We start from the raw sequence: 20,951 nt of genomic DNA on the forward strand, positions 1-20,951 counted from the left end.
CATTGCCCATTTATTGTTAAAAGACGTCCCGTTGCTCTCAAGTTACACTCTTTACATATATCTGAGTATCAGCTCAGAGATTTAGACCTAATCTAATGGGACCCTGAGGGGAAAACAGATGTGAGGAGCTACTCAGTTAGTCAGTGTCCTGTAATGTGTTGGTAATGGCTGTATACGTCTTTTTCTGAAATGACAAATGGGCGCCTGAAACACTTAAATCAGAGACTCAAGCCTCTTAAAACCCACTGCTGCTGCTCAAGTTTTATTAAGATTTTAGTATCTCAACTTAGTCTGAAAAACAGCACGATGCCAGTGTTTGTTCAGGCATCTGCTTGCACAAAAGTACTTATTCCCTCTTATTTATTTCAAAAAGAGAGCATGGAGCACTTCTTGGTTTTCCAACCAGCCTATGGGTTATAGCAACAGTGCAGCTGATGAAAGCAAACATGGATTTGTATCTTTATGACATGTGCATTAGTCACGTTGTTGCAGAGAAGTTCTTCCCTTAAACTGAGCAGACACCACACTCACATTTTGGGTCATGTGGTCCAGCAGGGAGAGCGGAGCCTCAGGTGTAACACTTTGGTTCTACATGATTAAGATTGGAGCCACTGGGGCTGCTGTCACTGCTGCCACAGTCTCAGTCTCAGTCTGATCGCAATTGACAGCCAGATGTCACTTTAATGTACTTACAGAGTAACTCCTGGTTTAACACGGATTATTTAACAAAATACATTAAAGCAGTGTTATAAGTGAAAGGTTTAGATGGCAGTTCAATTTGATATATCAAGAACCATGAAACTGTGTAAAGAGATTCATGGTGCCCAGAGGATGAATCCTACTGACTTTGGTGATCTCCTCATATTTAAAGGTCTCGTAGTGTAGAAAGTGTGGCTACCAAGTCTTTCTTTATTTATAAAGCAGGTCTACGTGCTGTATAAATACTGTGAAAGTATAAAAAAATCAAAGAGAATGGCACTCGGCCATATTCAGAAACTGTTCCTTCAGCAAACGAGCAAAATACACCCAGCTTAAAGTTCATCTCCTTGTGCATCTAATTTTACATTAAAATTTGCAGGAAACAAAACACCCACTGTTTCCATCTGTGGTTTATGGTTGACTGATCTGTGCTGCTGTAAATGAATATTAAGGTCACTTATTGACGACAAGGTATAAGCAATGACCACGAATGGGGTTAAAATGCCAAACACTAATTCGATGTTAAGTCGAGGGGATAAACATTATCGCATATGCATCGTGAGATGTATAAACAGAGTCACTGATGAGACAAACATTTTGCATGACCTGTTCCATCAGTGAAGTAACCTGAGTGACTGGATGTAAGTGAGGAGAGCAGTTTAATAGCCCAGGAGAAAAATGCTCATATCTTCAGGCCACGTTTAATATTTCTGTTTCTGGCAGGCAGGCAGCAGATGTTTTCTGACTTCTGTGGGCTGCAGACATCGACGTTGACAGAAGCTAATTTAAAAATTTCATTTTTCCAGAGCTGTTTGCAAAGATAAACAGAAGTTTGTTACTCCTGAAGGCGCATCCTGCACCAATTAATTGCCCCCTTTGGGTAGAAAAGCACGAGAAACATTTATTATCTCCATCTTTACGCTCCTGTTGAGTTTGAAGACCCTGAAGTGACAGAAACATTACATTTCAAAGAGAGAGTTTTCTGCTTCAGTGCTGGAATTTTCTCTTTTATGGGTCATTTGATGAGAGGATGGAACATTTTATTTGTTGATATCTGTGGTGTGCTCAGAAAACTGTCTTGCCTGTCTATAATTCTTGATCCTATCTGGTTTTCTGACCCTTTGTTCTCTATCTCTTCCTCCGACTCTCTCTTCCCTTAATGCTTAGTTTTACTTATTCATTCTTTGGTGTTATTCTTCATACTGTTTTTAATATTTCGCTCATCAAAATCCAATTGAAGGAATTTATTCAGCTGCTGTCTTTGGTCTTGTTACAACTGTACAACGTGGTAACCCCACTCCTATAAATACAAACAGATGCTTTGTCCTCAGTCAGCATCCACTGAATAACAAAAGCAAAGTGTTAAAGCACACCATGTGAAAGGAGTGAGTGAACATAACATTGTCACGGGGGCAAATCCTGATGCTCCGGGTGAGCATCGCAGAAAGCCTGATGGCCAGCACCTGTCCAAACAGATGTAGATGAAATACAATATAACCATCCGCTCCAAGATTAATAGACTACTCTTTTTTTAAAACTTTCATCGAACCAGGCAGGTCAGTCAAGAACATGCTCTTGTTTACAGTGACAGCCCCCGTGCCCCTGGCTTCATAGCAACTGAATCACAGCTTTGTCCACATACTTTAGGATGAGTTGGGTTTGCTCCAAGAAAGAATGAGCTGTTCTGTCCGACAGCGAGTCCCAGTTTTTTATTTTGCAAACGGTGCTCATTTCATGGCATGAGTATTTGTATGCTTTTGTGTGTGTGTGTGTGTGTGTGTGTGTGTGGGACAGGCAGACCGGGGGTCATGTGAATGATTCTTCCTTAGCAATAGAATAATAATAGTATATACTGTATACATATATAGTAGGAATGTATATAAAAATATATAGATATAAATCCTTTCCAAAGTTTATCTGATGGACAAATGATTCCTCCTACTTCACTGCTAAACCCATCCTCAGTGTATGTGTACTGAACGCTTTGAGTTGTGTATGCTGAATATTTAACCAAGAATAGCTTGAAAAACTATTTACATGTCACAAATCAAATCAGATTTTTTAATGGACACAGAGAAAATTTATATTTTCATCAGTGAATGTGAAAACAGCCTTCTAGTGTCCAACTCCACACACACATCGTTCTTAACAGTGAAGCTTAAACATTCAGCTGGAGGAGAACAACAAAAACATGTTTATGATTGAAAGGGGATTTGAAAAATTAGACAGTGAAATAACTGAAAATAAATCAACATTAATAACCATATTGATTTATGCTCCATTCACTACCAGCAGGTTTAGTGACTGTATTTTAATTTTCAAACACGAACCTTTGAGAACTCATGTACCGCGGAACTGTTTATCCGCCGCCATGTCTACACGGACAACAATAACGACCGGACATTCACTGCGCTTCCGTTGCCCATGACACCGGAACGAAGTTCTGACAGCTGATTCTCCAATCAGTTCATATCCACTCGGAGCCCCTAAATAAAATATTTTTGCAGTTATTTACAGTCGAAGGTGTCTCCTTTAACCTCGGGCTGGAGCCGCAGGCTGCCGTTGACGTGAACAGAGGAGGGCGGCTGATTATGGTGTAGCACGGAGCGCTAGCTCTGAGACAGCAGGTAAAAAAAAACAAAAAAACAACGCTCAGATAACACACAAGCTAACACTGGCTAGCACGGGTACTTTGTTAACAACTTAAACGTGTGTCCTCACATAATAAAACAAGTGAAATGTTTTAGTGCAGTTACACACATGTGCGAGGAGTGAGCCTGAGCTGAGGCTGGTTTAAAGCTCGGGCACTGTGCTTAGCTAGCTGTAATTAGCAGAGATAGCAGCTCGTTATTACGGTTAGTTAACGAGCTAATAGGGCAGCGACGGGGCGGTAACTTAACTAACTTATAAGAGTGTTTACATTAGCATGGATCCGAAGTCTGTTTCCCTTGGTTGCAGTGCTACAAGAGGTTTTGTCTTGTTGGACTACCATAGCTAAGTTACCTGGACTCATGTAGTTTTTGTCTACCATGAGTTACAGCGAACATTTTAAAATAAAAGATAAGCTATAGCTTTTTTGGGGGTTTGTTTTACTGAACAGGTGATCTTACTCTATATGCTAACAATGATTGAATGTGGTTATAGTAAATAAGCTTGATACACTAAATAGATGTGTACTTTGGAGTGAGTGCACATTAGGACAAGATGATATTTCATGCAATCATCATCAGTCTGTGTTTCTATATGTATCTTCTGCCAACTATGTTGTCTGCTTATGCTGCTTGGCCCTGTTCCTTTTGACTAACATCCAGGTAGTCTGTGTCAGTGAGCACACCCCAGGGTGCAGTGAGTGACAGCTGAGGCAGGTGGGTGTTGAGTCAGACTCAGTGACACACATTATATGGACTCACTGACACCTGACACCATCACTCCCTGCCACTGCTGCTGCTCCCCACACAGGCTCAGACTGGACGTACAGAGTGGACAGAATGAACTCCCTTAAAGACCTGTGACCACCTGTGAAATAGTACAACAATGAAAGAGTAATGGTGTTGGCAGAAACTTAGGGTAAAGAGGACATTTTCATAACAGAAGAAGTTATCAGCAAGACTGAACTATATTAGCCTGCCTTATCTGAGTGACGCAAGCAGTGTATGATGGTGGTTGTTAGGCTGTGTGGATGCTGCTGCACCTGGCAAGGTGATTGTAAATGTCCTTTGATGTTCCTGAAAGTTGCTTTACTAGTTATGTATTGCAGGTTTAGAGGTGGATATGCTGTATGCTGTTTGTTTTTTTATTTAAAGCCAGGCCTCTCATAGCGATGTGAATCTGGAGTTTGTGTTTTTGTCTAAAGCAACTTACAATAAGTACATTTGTCACAAGAAAGAATATATATATGTATATATACATTATTATTTTTTTCGGGGGGGGTGGGGGGGGAGGGGAGGGAGTCATGCTATGCGGGGTCGTGGTGAAGTCTGAACAAGTGAACAAGTCTGAACAAGTGCAACATCTGGCAAACACCAAGTTTGATAGCAGTTTACTTTAATCCAATAAACAGGACCACTATGTAGGATTTGGTGGCATCTAGCAATGAGGTTGCAGACTGCAACAGACAAGATACCAACCTTGTCTCACCCCCCTCTATGGTGGCTGATGAAAACATGAAAAACAAAACGCCCTCTTTGGATCAAGTGTTTGGTTTGTCCGTTCTGGGCTACTGCAGAAACATGCTGGACTCTGTGGAAGAGGACCTGCTTCCTCTACAGATATAAATGGCTCATTCTAAGGTATTTTAAACACAACGATTCTTAGTTTCAAGTGATGGTACACTAATGAAACCATAATGATGAATAATATATTAAATTTCTGCCAATATATTCGCATAAATCCTACACATTAGACCTTTAAAAGGCTCAAGAAACACTCTCCGGTAATGACCAACCACTTAGGCAGTTAGTGTTGCATGGCATTGATAGTTACCAGAAGACATATTTACAAAGTGTAAATGCTTTTATCCCCGAGTTTAACAATGTCATGCCAGAGATAATGGCCTCCTCCAGCAGCACCGTTAATTGGAAAGTTGGCAGGAGCATGACCTGAAGTACTCTTTTCTCTTCTTGTTACTTTACTCTTACAGAGAATCTGTTGAATATTATTTAGGAAGATTTGTGATGCTTGTCTCTGTAGGCTCCCCTCTGTCTGGTACACTCACCTTTATCAGATAATTGAGTGAGCGCATCAAAGATCACATTTTTTTTTTTTCAACTGATTAACCACTACTGAAGAACACAATGTATTAATGTTTGGTTTTAGTATCTTTCATCAGATTGCATAGTAATATCAAACAGTATATGTCTCTCAGTACTTATTGCGAAACACAGTATTTTCTAACTCGTCATTTCTCTGAAAGCAAGCTTGAGTTGATCACGATTATTAACTCCTTTGGCTTTTATTGTGCAGCTTTTATCTGTTGCTGAGGGAAGGCTTTGTGTAAAGGAAAGCAATTCAACAAGAGGTTGTCGTATTAATCACCTCAGTGTATTGCAATTAATCACATATAACAAGACTGCTCAACACTTACACTATAAGGCGACCTGTAGCCTCGCACGTCTTTCCACAACAGGAGTCTAATTGCAGTCGGCTACCCTTAATCAATATGAAGCACTTCATTATTCCACTGTAATTAATGATGTCGTAGTAGTCAGTTTATTGCTAAAGTGAGTACAGGAAGGAGTAGACATGAACCTAATCGTTTCCCTATTAAACACTTAGACACTTGCTTTTTCTGTCCTTTTTTCCATTACCATTTCATCCACTTTGTAGATAGCCTAAATATACGTGGGTCAAAGATGTGCTTATGTGTTTATTGTGATATAACAAGATTTATCATTTCAAAACAGTGCTGTGCTCAGACTTTGGATATAGTTTATCCTTAAAGACCATTCTCTTTGTATTTCTTTTACCCATCTGTCACCCTTCCGTTTTCTATATCCCCTTAATTTGTGTAGTATGACTGTAACTAATGATTATTTTCATTAATGAACTAATTTGCTGATTATTTTCACAATTTATTGGTTGTTTGTTTAGTCTTTAAATGTCAGAAAATTGTTCAAAATGCTCATCACAATTTCTCTAAGCCCAAAGTGACGTCTACAGATTGCTTCACGTGTCCAACAAACAGTCCAAAACCCAAAGAGTCTTCATTTCCTATCATAAATGACAATGAAAAGCAGCACATCATTAGATTTAAGGGGGCTCTATGTATCAATTTATAGCAATTTACATGGAATATTCACTTTTTTATTGGCTATATGTGAGCGGATTATAACATGATGTGAAAAATGAGACCATCCCCATCTCTCTTGGCTGCCTGAGGACGACTGTGGGTTTCTCTGTGAAGGATTCGGGTCAGATTTTCTGTGACAGTCCAAAGGATTTGACTTGTTGCATCATTCTCCAGTGCCTCGTAATAGTGAGAGCAGCAGTAGCTAACGTTCAAGTAATGGAGTCCATTAACATAAACTAATGACCAGCTTCCAGCACAACAGAGAAGTTACACAGAGCCCCTTCAAGAAGATAACAGCTGCAAATGTTTGTCGTTTTTTCTTGAGAAACGACTGATAATCAAAAACAGTTGGCGATTAATTTCCTTTAGATCGACTAATTGATTAATAGTTGCAGCTCTGCTGTGCAGCACTGTGGGTCTATTCCGGCGCACTGAGCTAGAGGCAGAGTACAGCTCATCAGTCTGTCATGGGGCTGAGACGTCTAGACAACACAGCCATTCACATCCACAACTGCGTCACTTCTGTGAGCAATTTAGAGTTAGTTCATTGTGTGTGCATGTGCTTGGACTGTGAGATAAACCGTGACAGTGCGTCCACCTCGTCATTATTACGTACTCATGAAATTTCGAAACATTAAACTGTTTTGTGTGCAAGAAACCTTTAACTGTTATGTTTTAAAATTTGTTGTAGGGTTTGCCCGGAGAGACGTGTCCATTTGTATCTGTATTCTGCAGTGTGATTAAAGTGACTGATTTATGTTCTGTTCTTTGTGCGATTGTCAGGCATTTGAGCAGCAGTGCAGTGCAGCACAGAGCAGCGTGGGGCAGACCGAGGCGGATCACAGCAGTGTTGCCATGCTTACGTTAGCCAGTAAGCTGAAGAGGGATGATGGAGGAAAGACGGGCCGTGCCTCTGGAGCCTCCGACTCCACCCACAGGGTCTCCATCAGGGACCGCCTCCTTACCAAAGGTACCTGGGGGGGGTCATGGTCCACTCCGTTCATTGTTGTGTATATATAGAGGCAGAAACTCGGAAGATAAATATTTTAGGACTGACTATGTAGGTTCAAACAGTTGTGACAGTTGACTGTGTTTATTTTCCTGATTCCAGAGATATGAAAAAGTTCATGCCCCTCTTCCTCCGTGGGTGTTTGGGCGTCTCCTTCTATTTCCCTCTCTGTTTCTACCTTCTGCCTCCTTGGTTTTTATTTATAGGTACCCTTGAGAAGCAGCTTCCAGACACTTGTCTCTGCTCCTCCTTTAAAATTCAAAGAGTTGCCCTTGTCCTTCTCAGTTTATGTCATTCTGTTGTCTCATTGTCACCTCTTGTACCCACCATCATTTTCCATAATGTTAAATCCTTTCTATGATCTCACCTTTCTTTTATTAACCTTTTTTAATGACAGCCAAAGACTTTAATAACACATAATTTTTTCTTCACACCTGTTTTGACCATAATATCTCACAACAAAATCAAGTGCTCAAAGGAAAGAAACAAACAAGCAAGTAGAAAAAGAACTTGTTAGAGAACACTTGTTATGGTGTTTACATTTCTCTCCTTTTTAAAATGGGGGCAACGCAAATGTCAGAAAACAGCTTAGGAGGAGACCAGGGACACCGGGCACTCTCAGTTGTGATTTAGTAAACTCCAGGTGAATGCGAGGTGCTCCTGAAGTTAAACTGATCAACTTAGAAAAAAGAAGCACATAGGCTGAATTCAGGCACACCCGCTCCGAGCCAAGGATGTTGTTATAAAGCCTTTATTTGTTAGGGCATCTCAGTTAAAAATTTCAAAGGAGAAAAAACACCGACCCACACCCAGTGTGATTTATAACTCTGAGATGCCCTCACAAATAAAGGCTTTTTAACAACATCCTTGGCTCGGTGTAAGTGTGTCTGAAGTAAGACTGCAGGCTTATTTTTTGGATATTTATCGGTTTCCTTCCCCTCTGATCATATTGAGCATCAATCACTGGTACCAAACTGAACTTTGTACAGCACAGAGGAGGACTGGTATTATAGATGTTATGCACATGTCTCTCACATAAAGTCTCATCTTTGGAGTGTCATGAAGTCAATCAGTGATCTCACCTTTCTTTGCTGTATTTCATACGTTGACCTAAATGTTTTTTACCCAGTGTGAGTCATACTGACTGGATTTACTGGATTTGTTTGGTTATATTGTGAATGTCTCGCCTACAGGAAGTATACTATTAGTGCTACAAAAAACAGTCTTTCACAATTACTTGGAATAAAGTTCTAAAACAGTGCTTACCATCTAAAACAAAAAAAAATCTATACTTCTAACTTAGCATGAGGCGAGGTGTAAACCACCCAATCAAAGCAGGATATGCATTGAGTTTATCAGAGTACTGCACTGTTTATATTCAGAGTGGATTCAAGACAGATAATCTGTCATATAATGCCCTCCAGTGCATCATCTCAGTGACTTTTCCTCGAGGTATTGAAGTAGTATGGTTCGATGCTAACAGGCATGATAATGATGCAAGGTCAAGTCAAGTTCTGAGGCTGGAAACTGATAAATGAACTGTCTTGGGACCACTTGTTCTAACACACTGATGTTTGACTAAATCGCACTCCATTTGTCCACCAAACAACTTCAGCCCGATAGGAGGACTCTGACATTAACTTGTTTGGACCTTGTTGTTACACAGCTGAGAACCATTTAAATACATTGTGGATGATCCTTGTGCAGAACTTTTAAAAACATGGATAAGAGCCTGACATTTGGCACAAGTGAACCACGAAGAAGACTCCTTGTTCTGATGAAGGCCAGCTGTAGGTGGAGGGGGGAGTGAAGTTAAGTCACTGAAGTACCTCGTTATTACACTCTGCACATCTCAAAGAGTACGTTTCCCTAAATGACAATGGAAATAACAATGCTTGTTTAGAGAGACCGAGCAATTTCTCCTCCTTTTTTGTAAATTGTTAGTGCTAAAATCAGACACAATTCAGCTGGTCGGTTGTCTTCTTTCCTTCCTCTCGAGCTGATCGAGTCTTTCTGTTTTTTCTCTGCTTGAATGAAGAAGACAATTTACTTTAACACTTGCGTACTTGACATGACTTTATGCAGGGCAGCTTCCCCCGACTGAGCAGGTAGCATTTCAGTACCTCATTTAAAAAGTGTGAGTGTGACAGTCAGCTCTCTCTGGGTGTAAGGATCTCTCATGTGTGTGTGTTTCTTTCTGTCTTTACTTTCTTTTCTGCTCCCTTGTTCATTATTCTTTTCTTTTTCTCTCAACAGAAGTTGCAGAACTTGAAGCCAATCTCCCTAGTAAGTATACTTTACACTCACAAGCTGATCTCATTAAATCAGATGAGTCAGACTCGTTCTCTCCAAGTTCGTTACACTTTGCATTTCTCCCCATAGTCACATTCTTTTTTGTTCAGTCAAACATCTGAAAGCGTTAAATACCTTTAAATTCTTGTCATTGTTGTGTGCCGATGGTGTTTTTTTTTCAACAAAAGAAAAAACAAGTTTCTTCGCATTTTTCCTCCTTTTGCTGGAGGAGTATTGCTTCACAATGACAGTCTGAGTGGATGTGGATTGTTAGTGTAAGATTGTCTGTTGCCAACTTTTTCAGTTGGCATTCTTCTCCCTACTATTATCTGCATGTTAGAGTTTTCAAAATCCCAGTTTCTAAAGGAAGCAACAACAACCACCGAGCTAGCAACCCACTCACTGAAAACGGCAAATTACCCAAACACCAACCGGGTATTAGTACGACTGTAAACAAGCTAGCAGTTGTTACTTTATGTTGGGATTTAGCTATTTAAATGCCAGGGCTCGCCTCCTCACCTACAGATGTTCCACCGAAACAAGATTTTCCCGACACTACAGGGGCATCATCGCAGCATCCATGTCCGGCTGTGCGAGACTAATGCATGCATGATATATTGTTAGCGGCCTTGCTGAATATCCATCAATATATTAGGCATTTCAGAAATGGTGTGATATTAGAACAGTTCTACAAAAGTTTGAGTGGAGGCAGGAAAGAAAAAACTGATTTTAGTGAGAAAGAGTCAATTCCTGCGCACATTTTTCACCTCTGCTTTGACAGACTTGTTTAAAAAAAGGGTCAACATTTCTGTCACAAAGAATTTGAGAAAGGTCTTTCAAAGGAAAAGCTTGCACATGAATTTACTGGAATAATGGGGTGTTCGATTCCAAGACATAACGCAAGTGGTGTGCTTGTTTTCTTTATCTCATCTTACACATGACAACAAAAGTCTGACTGTAGATGTGCTCCATATCATGATTGTGTAGGTTGTGAGTTATTTGTGACAATACTCTATCACCCAGAATGCTTTTTTACTGTAGATTTAGTGAATAGGTCAGATTGACAGTAATAACATTGTTTGTCTGTTTGTTTCTTGGTTGGTTTGTCAGCAGGAATTTACAAAAACTACTGCATTGATTTCCACAAAACTTGGTTGGAGGATGGGTCTCGGCCCAGAAAAAAACCCATTAACTTTTGTTGCAGATCCAGATAAAGAGACACATTTCTTTCACTTTCTTTAATATTGCAAGAAAAGGTGTTTTGTTTTACCACATTTTCATTAATTTCTCAGGGAATAATGATGGATCTTTACATCTAGGTGGCTGGTATCTATGAGTGGGTACAAAAGGGGACTGTTTGGACCTTGGCGGAGGTATGCGCTGTACTGGGTGCCATTCTAGTATTTTTGGTTAAATAGGCCTCATAATTTTTTGTGGTAGAATGTTTTGAAATTGTCTGTGAACATTAAAACTTCGTCATGAACGGGTGGTTTTTGATATTTCTGACATCTTTAGTACAAGAGCCTGCGCTGTGAGCCTTGGGCGGGTTTCAAGCTCGTTATACATCTGACATTGGTATTTATTTGTTCGTACAGACTGTTCCCTCAACTGCTTTTTAAGTTCTTGCTTTTATGTGAGCATTTACACTGCAGTAAATCAGATCTTCATTAGTCAGTTATCTGGGTTTTGTTATGCACGAGGGCTGGATTAATTGCTTTGGCTGAACTCTGCATGCCAGTTTTTGTTTGTGGTCTGATGAGTTTTCCCTCGCAGCTTATGACCAAGAAAACAAGAGAAGTTAACAGTTTGTTTATGTTCATGGTTTCACAAGTAACTGACTGGTTTGCTGGGGTATAGTTTTGAGTCATACATCTTCTAGTTAATTAGACGTGACATTAATGGAAAAACAACTAAAAGCCCCAAGAAGATATTGGTATTTAGTGACTCTGGGATGCACGATGCATATATCTACTCGACAGCTTGTATGTTTGCTGTGTAGTGGGAGTTGACCTGCACTTGCTCATGTATAAGACTAACCTCTGACCAGCAGACTGCAGAAAAACATCACAGTTGTTCTGGGGTTGTTGACATACATCCTGAGGGGACTTTGACATACAACTGGGTGAAGCAGTAGGTGAATAACGGGGGTTAAATTAGGATAAAGAAGCCATCAGGGTCACTTGACTCTTATGCTCATCCGATCTGCACTTTTATTATCATAACTATGATGAAATATTGTCCTGATTTTCATGAGGCTTCAACACTTGGGTTTATGGAAACCTGGCTTTGTGCCGTGAGTCTGGACCTGCTGTATGACACTGATTTAATTTCACTGATGGCAGACAGGAACACAGGGAGAAGTGAGCAGCAGGTGATGCGCCTCATGGAAGAACCAACCGGCAATAGACAAATTTTTTGCTCTAGCGTATCATTATGAATTACATGTTTGCACATCGTAATGGCTGTAGAGTAATAACTCCATTGACGCTAAGATTCGTTCTCTATGAACCTCGCTTTCATGAAACATTTTTGTCTACCACCGGGCACAAAATCTCCTGGGAAAATGAATGAAATCCATTCAGCAAACATTTCTGTTTTCACCTCTCCATTACAGACTAAATGAAAGCATAAAGTCATTTTTTTTCTCTGTATTGCTGGTCGTTGCTAATCTGAGAAAACTCAATCGATACCCTTGTTTTTGCGACTGCTGCACCAACAATAATACCAGTAGGAAAAGTTCAGGAGGGAGAAAGTTTTCTGTTTCCACTTTGAGCGAATTGAACCGTCCGTCTTCTTCCACAGCAGGAAAAACACTTAGACTCATGATGATAATCCTGTAATCTGAATGAAATTGGAGTTTAAATAGCCTCTGTTAAAGAATTAAACGAAGTATGTTAATTTTATTTGATAACTTTTGCAATTTTGCGGTTCAGTAGTTAGGAAATCCTCTCACTCTGACAGCTGCCTCAGTTTAGTCAGTTTCATGTTTTACAGCATCCAACTTCATGTAAAACAATTCCCTCTCCATTTCTCCTTGGAATTATGGCAGTTTACGGACACTGATTGTACAAATGACAATGTCACAAATGCACACCTTCTTCATGAACAGGAAGTATTTATCAGGTTGAAACGAGAAGAGACAATGAGTAAGAAACCAGAGAGAAACTGAAGAGAAATCATACATGCAAACAAAGTTGGCAACCTTATAAGGATTCAGCAGCTGTCCAAGGTGGTTGGCCAATTTGTAAAGGGCATTTTTTTGACCAAGTCCACAGTGTTTTTTCCTACGCTACACGGAGAGTAACGTAAGAAGTGTCTTATCATATCTCAACATTTGCTCATTTAATGACTCAAATGTTTCACTTCATGTTTATTCAGTAAAGCAGGACGAGTTGGCATTAATGATCTATGAGCTTGGTGGGGAAACATTTATAAAAGACAAATTAACTTTCAAAAAGAAAGACAGATCATCAATTATTTCGTAGAGCATCATACTTAACCTGCATCCAAGAGTAGATTATCTGCTCTACGTGATTAAAAATCGGTTGAGCTGTTGCAATTAATTCAGTGTTACATAGTATTATAGTCATTATCACCACAAACACGTTCAAGTCTTACAATATTTATCAGCAGCAGCCCTGTGTATCCAGAGTAATTTTACACAGGACGCAAAAGGTTGAGGTTCATTAAAAACATCTTTCACATGAACGTGGTTAGAAAACGGACTCCCAGGTCTGAAGCGCAGTACATGTCCTTGAACAACAGGGGGGAATGTGGAGCCGCAGGGTGTCCCAAGGCATAAATCCTGCAGTCAGTGTGAAAGTAAGGAAGGATTTAATAGAGATACAATTGATTTCAGTTCTATTATTTGTCACTTAGGTAATTAATAATAAATGATAGTAGACCTTCATAAAGCTGCTTCCGGCTTTAAATATTGACATAATGCACTAATATCTCCTCTCTCCCTCCTTTTTTCTTGTTCAGGTACATGCAAAGCCAATTTCCCAGATGAGGACAAGCTGCATCATTTTCAGCTGGCAGTCTCTCCTGGTAAGAGACAAACAATTACATAAATCATCTACCAACTGCTTTGTTAATGTAATTCAGATGACACAAATTTAATTTTGTCTTTCCTTGCAATGCTAATATTGTGTATACTTATCAAAGCAGTGTTTTTGTTGCTTATTATTTTCTTGGGCTCATACTTTGATGTGAAATAAACTCATTCAAAGTCAGACTCGTTCAGATTGCTGTAGAAATATTTATTTTTTCCATAACTGAATAAACAAGCTGTTCTCAGAGGAAAATAAGGTCCCCAGAACACTGTTTGAAGCTAGAAAGGTGGCAGGGTCCGCCACATACAAACAAAGTAAAACAGTATGAAACTGTGTTGTCCTTTAAGGTCAGTTTGTTTATTCATTCATGAAAACAAAGAGAGTTTGTTTATTTAGTTTGTTGAGACATAAAATAAATCTTTCTCTTCTGATTAAAAGTATTTCCTCTAAACTACAGAGTGCACCTTTAGGCAAAGCCTAAAGAAAAGCAGGCAACAAATGGATAAATGCTTGTCCCTCAGAACTGCTGTGATGAGACTAGAGCTGCATCTAATGATTATTTTCATTATTGATTAGTTTGCTGATTATTTTAACGATTAGTCAGTTAATTGTTTACGTGTTTATTCAGAAAAATGCTCATTACAAGTTCCCAGAGCTCAAAGTGACGTCCTCAAATTGCTTCTCTTGTCCAATTGACAGACCAAAACCCAAAACGTACTATATAATGAGAAAAGTTGGCAATTAATTTAATTTGCATTGACTAATTGATTAATTGACTAATCCTTGCAGCTCTAGATGAGACTCCCAAAATCTTTTATGTCCGTGGGGAAAACTAGCTGGGTCCCTGAACCAGGACACTGAAACTAAATTTGCTGCTGCATGTGAATTTTACAGAGATATTAAAATTGGACATCAGAGGAAAAATGGATGATTCAAGTCATAAGTCCAGAGGAGCGTGGGGTGTCCCGCATTTTGTCAGTCGAATCACTGCGATTTGTTTTTAACTGGGCCATTCTGCACGGAGCAATGCAGGAGCAAAAGCATTGCAGGATTATGTTTTTAAACGACCCAACCATGAAATTAACTGTGATGGACACACAGAAGTGTAGGGCAGCACGAGAACTGGAGAAACTGGAATATAAATTGTCAGGCTGATGTGATGATCACAGTTCCCTGAATACAGAGTGCACAGCAAAATGATTCTGTTTAAAGAGCTTTAGCCTCCAGTAACGAAATTCAGCCAAGTCCGCTGCTTCTCATTTTGTGCCAGACAATGTGCATGTTATTCGTGTGCAGATTGGAGAGGAGGAGGAGGACGTTGTGTGTGATGGAACGGGAGTAAATGCAAATGTTCGAAATTCATTTGTAAGTCTGTGCCTGTCCTCAAATATTCTCTTTAGATGGTATTCCAGTCTTCTCTGTATTTTAACATTACTACAGCACAGTCATTATTCCCCAAGTCCAATCTGCTTTCTCAGCACTGTTCCAATCTAAGTGGGCTACCTGTCAAACCCAACCAAACACACTGGTGTGGGATTACCCGAGTCTCTGGAGGCTCCCCCCCCTCTCTCTTCCTGCTCTCCATTTGTCAAAAACACTTTCTCTCTGTCCTCAAGCCCAATGTCACCTTCTCAGTTCTCTTGTTTATAAAATGTGGAAATCTATCTTCATCTTTCTCAAGATGCGTAAAAGGAGAGCACCAGCCAAAGACTGAGAGGAAGTGAAAAACATAGCTTTGTGTTTGTGTGTGTGCGTTAGTTAATTGAAAGAGAAGGACAAAGACAGAGACTAAATCCTGTCCATGTTTCACTATCCTCAATTACCAAACACTATTTAAACACCAACTACTGGTTGTTGTTGTTTATTGCAGGTTTCTATGAGTTTCCACCAGTTAGGATAACCTGATGCTCACCAAAGCAATTGCTGAGTTCAGAGAACACGTTGTTATTAATATGGGGGAGTAGGAAGTAAACATGAGGAAGTTATAGAATATATTGTTGTATCGATAATTTGCCCCACCCCTAATGTGAAAAATCAACAGATTATCTAAACCAATTAATTTGGAGGTGAAACTGAAAATAACAATTCTGATAATAACATATGCTCAATCAAAGTTTAACCTATGAACTGTGATTGATTCTTACAATGTATTGGGCCAAATTTTAGTCTTGGTGTTGGTTTTCTGCTCCTAATACGTTTGACTAAACTGTTGTCTTGCTGCAGTGAAGGGGTCAAGTGTAATTGAAACAACCCTCAAATATCGTATCAAGTCTTTATTTATGTCTTTTCTCAGTACATCAGTTTCATGAGAGTTGTCGGAAGTCACTGCATCAGCTTTTTTCAGCTAAAATGTTCTGATATCTTTATATATAAAGTGGTGAATTTATTTTAAGTTTTCAAGCTGTTTCAGGCCTCTTGTGTATGTGTGTGTCTGTGATTCATCCGTCTCCCCGCCTCCCGAGTCGGCGCTTCGGCTCCAGCTTAGTTTTCACAAAGGCCTTTCTAAGCAAAATCTGCAGAGAAAAGCAAAGATCAGCAATTAGAGACAAGCTTTGGTGTCATGTTCTTTAGGAGGAGTTGGTAAAGAGATTGAGTTCTCAGAGAAAGACTTGCTCAATTATTCAAACCTCTGTCTTTATTGACGTACACACACACACACACACACACACACACACACACACACACACACACACACACACACACACACACACACACACACACTCTCCCATTTTCACTTCCTTTCACTTGCTCTTTTCTTTATTGGGTTTCTGTCTCTCCCCTTGTTTCATCTCTCTGTTTCTTTGTTCTCGGCCTCTTCCTTCCCCTCTCTTTGTCCACTCCGCTGCTGCTCAGGCGTCAATCTACATGCAGTAAATTATCAAAATACAGTGTTGGATCCAAAGCACTAATGGGCATACAGATACAGTAAGCATGCAAACAGAAATGCAGTCACCGTAGCCTATGTGTGATCTCTACAAAGCATAAATCTGTATCTTATTGTTCTGTAGACTGTGTCTCTTTCATCTTCTTGCACATTCAGTGTCTCATTAAGGTGTTGTTGTGCGTCTTCGTGATAGATGGAAGTTGTAAGGCGTCTCATTTTTCTATTGTCCTCATACTGTGCTGTCAAATTTCTGTTAAGAATTGCAGCACATTAGTTTGTCATTATACTCACAGAAGCTATCATTTGCACCGCGGGGAATGTAATTGTGGTCAGACAGGAAAACAAAAAAATGCAAAGGGAACTGGCCTCAGGATGCTGGTTGTCCAATATCTCTTATATCCAAACGAGGGCGAGGTAAAATCATCTCGACTCTCATCAGGACAATTTGTAGCTCAAGGCAAGGGCTTCTTTGCTCTGTGTCTTATCTTCTGTTTTTGTTTTCTTTTATGGTTCTCATGGGAATGGCAGGCAGTAGCACGGTCTACTTTATGAGCATTTCTTCAGGTAATGTTGTAATTTACGTGTTTATAATGGCTGCAAAGCACACAGCCTCACATACATAGAATAAAACACTTAAGCCCCAGAATTCAGCTGTTTGAGAAGTGTTGTGATGTCATTCATTTGTGTTCAACGGTTTCACTTTGTCCTGTACTCATTAAAACATTTACACACAGTAAAAACATGTACACACACAGATGTTAAGCTTTTACAGAGCAACAATAATATTACAAAAGTCTAAAACTGTGTTCTAGTCATGCGTCATAAGCCACTTGTGGGTCTAACAGTCATTATATTAACAGTGAGCTTTTTCTCCTGCCTCATTGGAGGCATGTGGTGCAATATTCATCCAGGTGAAGAAGGCACCCGGCGTTATTTGTCATGTTTTTAGTGTCAAGCTGCTTTTTCAATGTCTTTCATTCTTCTGAGAGACGATAACTCAGATTATTCAACCACCAAAGAAAACATGAATATGCACCGAACACACATTGACAAACATGTTTTGTGACAGATTGTTTTTCCATTTTTAATTGAAGTGAGGTGAGTCGTGGAGAGCATGTGCTTTACCACATCTAAATAACATTTAAATGTTTTATCAAAATGTATTTTCTCTGATGTCAGTGATCTTTTTCAAACTCGGATCACGTAGTTTGTCTCTTAGCTACTCTGTTTAGTTTCCTTTTCCCATGCAACAGCAGCTCTGTGCTGTGACCCCGTAGCCCCAGACCCCTGTGTCTGGGGAATGGGGACAGCAGCAACACTCAGGGGTGAACACATTCTCACATGTCATTGTTTGGTTTATTAGAAGTACAATAATGAAAGAAAATTGATGTACAAAGTGCATTGTCCCTGTGTTTCAGATGTGTACTTTTTCTGCTTGATTTGCATAAAAATAATTGATGTGTTGTGCACATTGTTGCAGAAAGCTGCAAAAAGGATAGTTTAGTTTTTTCACTCAGTGATCCCTTAATGACAAGATAATGTGTTTTACAGGCACATTTAAATCCTCTATCAGTATTTTGTAAAAGGACATTCTGCAACAATCATATATCTCATAGGCGTTTTGAATATATCTGTAACATCTTCAATTACTTTTTGCATTTTTCACATTTGCTTAGAAGTTGCAAAATGAAATCTTTTCCACAGATTGCCAATGTGAGTCTAGTCTGGGTTTGGATATGACTACTCCCGTTTTAGTTTGGCCTAATTTGGTCTTGTGAGCCCACAAACTGGAGATTTTTGTGCTTTTTGTTTCTCAGATCCTTCTCTAAAATTTATGGACACTTAATAAATGTTCTTTCCTGGCGCCGAGTCAATTGCATTTGAATTTTGTTTGGCCAAATAGATGCTTGGACTACATAGTGCTCTGGATGGTTTAAATACCTTTTAAGTTAGAGCTTTTTGGCGCTTGTCCTGATTGTATTACACAGATAAACAGGGTGGACAATGGATTGGGCTAACAACAACAGCGAGAGGTGCTTTGGGGTAAACAGCCAGCCAAAAAGAGGCTACATGGTCATCAGAAGTTCATCTCTGCATAGGAGGGTGTGTGCATGTGTAGCTTTATGCCTGGGTAAACAGTTTTGCATTCTAAAGTAGCCCTGTTCCTGTTCAGTATAATTTGTATTGCGGTATGCTGTATTGGCATATCTTTACTATTGTCAGAGACAGTTTGTGAGTTTTGTTATTTACTCTCATCGTGATGATGATAAACTCCAGTAGTCTTGCGCTTAATGACATTTCTAGTCATGTGACTTTATTTTAGAACAAGCTTAAACACTGCGTTGTTTGACAAGAGACTTGACATCTTTTTGTATATATTTTTGCTAAGTGGGTGCCAAATTCTTAGAAAAGACATTGGAGACCGCTAATGATAGTAAAATGAACAACTTTAACAGCAATTTAAAGGAAACTGCTCTTTTTTTGTGCACAGAAAACGTCTTAGATCTGAGTAAAAATAAGGGATGCTAGAAAGCCAAAAAATAAATAAATAAAGGAAAAGGTAATCAGGCTCCTCTTGGGACCACTGTCTTATTTTTAATGAGTGCATGTTCTCAGTACCATGAAAAACAGAAAGGTCCCTGTAGTTTGGCGTTTTTTCACTGTCTCTTTCCATTGTGTTCACAATTATAGATGTTGTCTCTCAGAGCTCTGTCAGAAACAATAATTATCTATCAACACCAATCATGCCCTGTACCTGTCGCTCTGCTGCTGCACTGTTGCTTGCTGCAGGGGAAATCACAATAACGCTAATTAACCTGAGTGTGATGATTAATTTCTTTCCTCACATGACTGTCCCTTTGCTGCAGTAAGGTTGTCAAAATTGACAATCACGACAAAGCCTCCAATTATGTGTTAAGTGAGGGTGTTTTCAGACAGCTTGAAAAGGTCAGTCTCATTCAGCTTTCAATTCAACTTCAATTTAAAGAGGAGCGGTCACGCCACTCTGAGATGTAGATACGTATAGCGTCAATTTAAACTCGAAATAGAATCCAGCTGGCGAACATGGGAGCTGTCAAGGAATCTATCTAAGCCACTATATAGTTATGCAAAATAATTTGGTAACCATGGGAGACACATCAGCAGCAGGAAATGAAGTGGAGTTGTAACAGGTGTGCTGTGCTTGTATTTCAGTATTCCCTCATTAACAAAGCTGAAATGTTGCAACAACACACGACCAGAAGTAAATAAGAATCTCGTTTCTTTCATTTTTGTACGAATTTGCTGAACAGTTTTTTCTAGGTGTGTGTGTGTGTTACAGTGTGTGTCTGCAAGCCCAGTGTCTTGTGACAGTAAAGACCGATTGTTCCAGTGTGCCGAAGACACTCTTGAATTATTTATGACCTCTGACTGCAGCTGTTGGTTGTAGATGGTCTCCCTCTCTCCGTCTTTAAGTTAGTTGCTTTTCCTCCATTTGTTATTCTCTCTTGTTCCTTCTGTTTCCATCCATCGCTTGGTTTTTGTCTCCGTCATTCCAGCTCTTTTCTACTTGACACTTGTTCGAGCTGAATCTCTCTACTTCACACAGCGTTTCTCTCCCTTGGTCTCATCTCATTTATAATACAGGGGAGATTGTTTGTGCGGTCTAATTAAATCGTAACTCCGTCTTTGTTGCAGTGAATAGAACCTGGTGAGGTTTAGATAGCCCCTTTTACAGAGGCCTTATCTCAAATTGCTCAGCGTTTTGAGTACACAGAGAGGGGGGAGAGAGTGAGGGCAAGAGAGCTGCTTGTCTTTGCGTCAGTGTTGACTGTGTGTGGAACAGAAACCTTAAATTTCAAGTGTTATTGATGCTGTGTCAGAGCAGTATGGAAATACCGTGGATTATAAGATGTAAATAACATTTTTGCCTCAATGGAAATGATTCAAAACACCCCCCTGAAGAGTACTATGTATTCCATATACGACCGCCGAGCGAGGTAATTTTTAGGCAAAATGTGCAAATCTGGATATCTGCCGCTCAGTCATTCGAGCACATACACATGGTCACACATGGTTGGATCGTTAAATGGCTTATTACCAAGTGTTTCATTTTCGTCTTGATCTCTGTCTCACTTTCTTGAGTTCAATCAGAAGTTCCGAAGAGTATCAGTCCACCTGAGTGAGCTCTCACAAGGCATGAGCTCGACAGGCTTTTACTTCTTTCTTTCCAAATCTCTGATCCCC

At 39.7% G+C, this 20,951-nt stretch overlaps 1 protein-coding gene across 2 annotated transcripts in view; it reads left to right on the forward strand.

Annotated features, from left to right (window-relative positions):
* Window positions 1-3,102: 3,102 nt before the first annotated feature.
* The window catches only part of ube2f (ubiquitin-conjugating enzyme E2F (putative)), a 43,277-nt gene continuing 25,428 nt past the window's right edge, over window positions 3,103-20,951 (forward strand). The window contains exons 1-4 of one of the 2 annotated variants that reach the window (XM_084361779.1): window positions 3,103-3,326; window positions 7,271-7,457; window positions 9,753-9,782; window positions 13,773-13,838. In XM_084361779.1, the coding sequence (XP_084217905.1) occupies window positions 7,343-7,457; window positions 9,753-9,782; window positions 13,773-13,838 (211 nt within the window). In that variant the 5' untranslated portion in view covers window positions 3,103-3,326; window positions 7,271-7,342. The remainder of the gene's footprint in view (window positions 3,327-7,270; window positions 7,458-9,752; window positions 9,783-13,772; window positions 13,839-20,951) is intronic. The other variant, XM_084361780.1, reaches the window with a different exon arrangement.

The sequence above is a fragment of the Pagrus pagrus genome, assembly GCF_965226575.1.
Source record: "Pagrus pagrus genome assembly, chromosome: 9".
NCBI lineage: Eukaryota > Metazoa > Chordata > Actinopteri > Spariformes > Sparidae > Pagrus > Pagrus pagrus.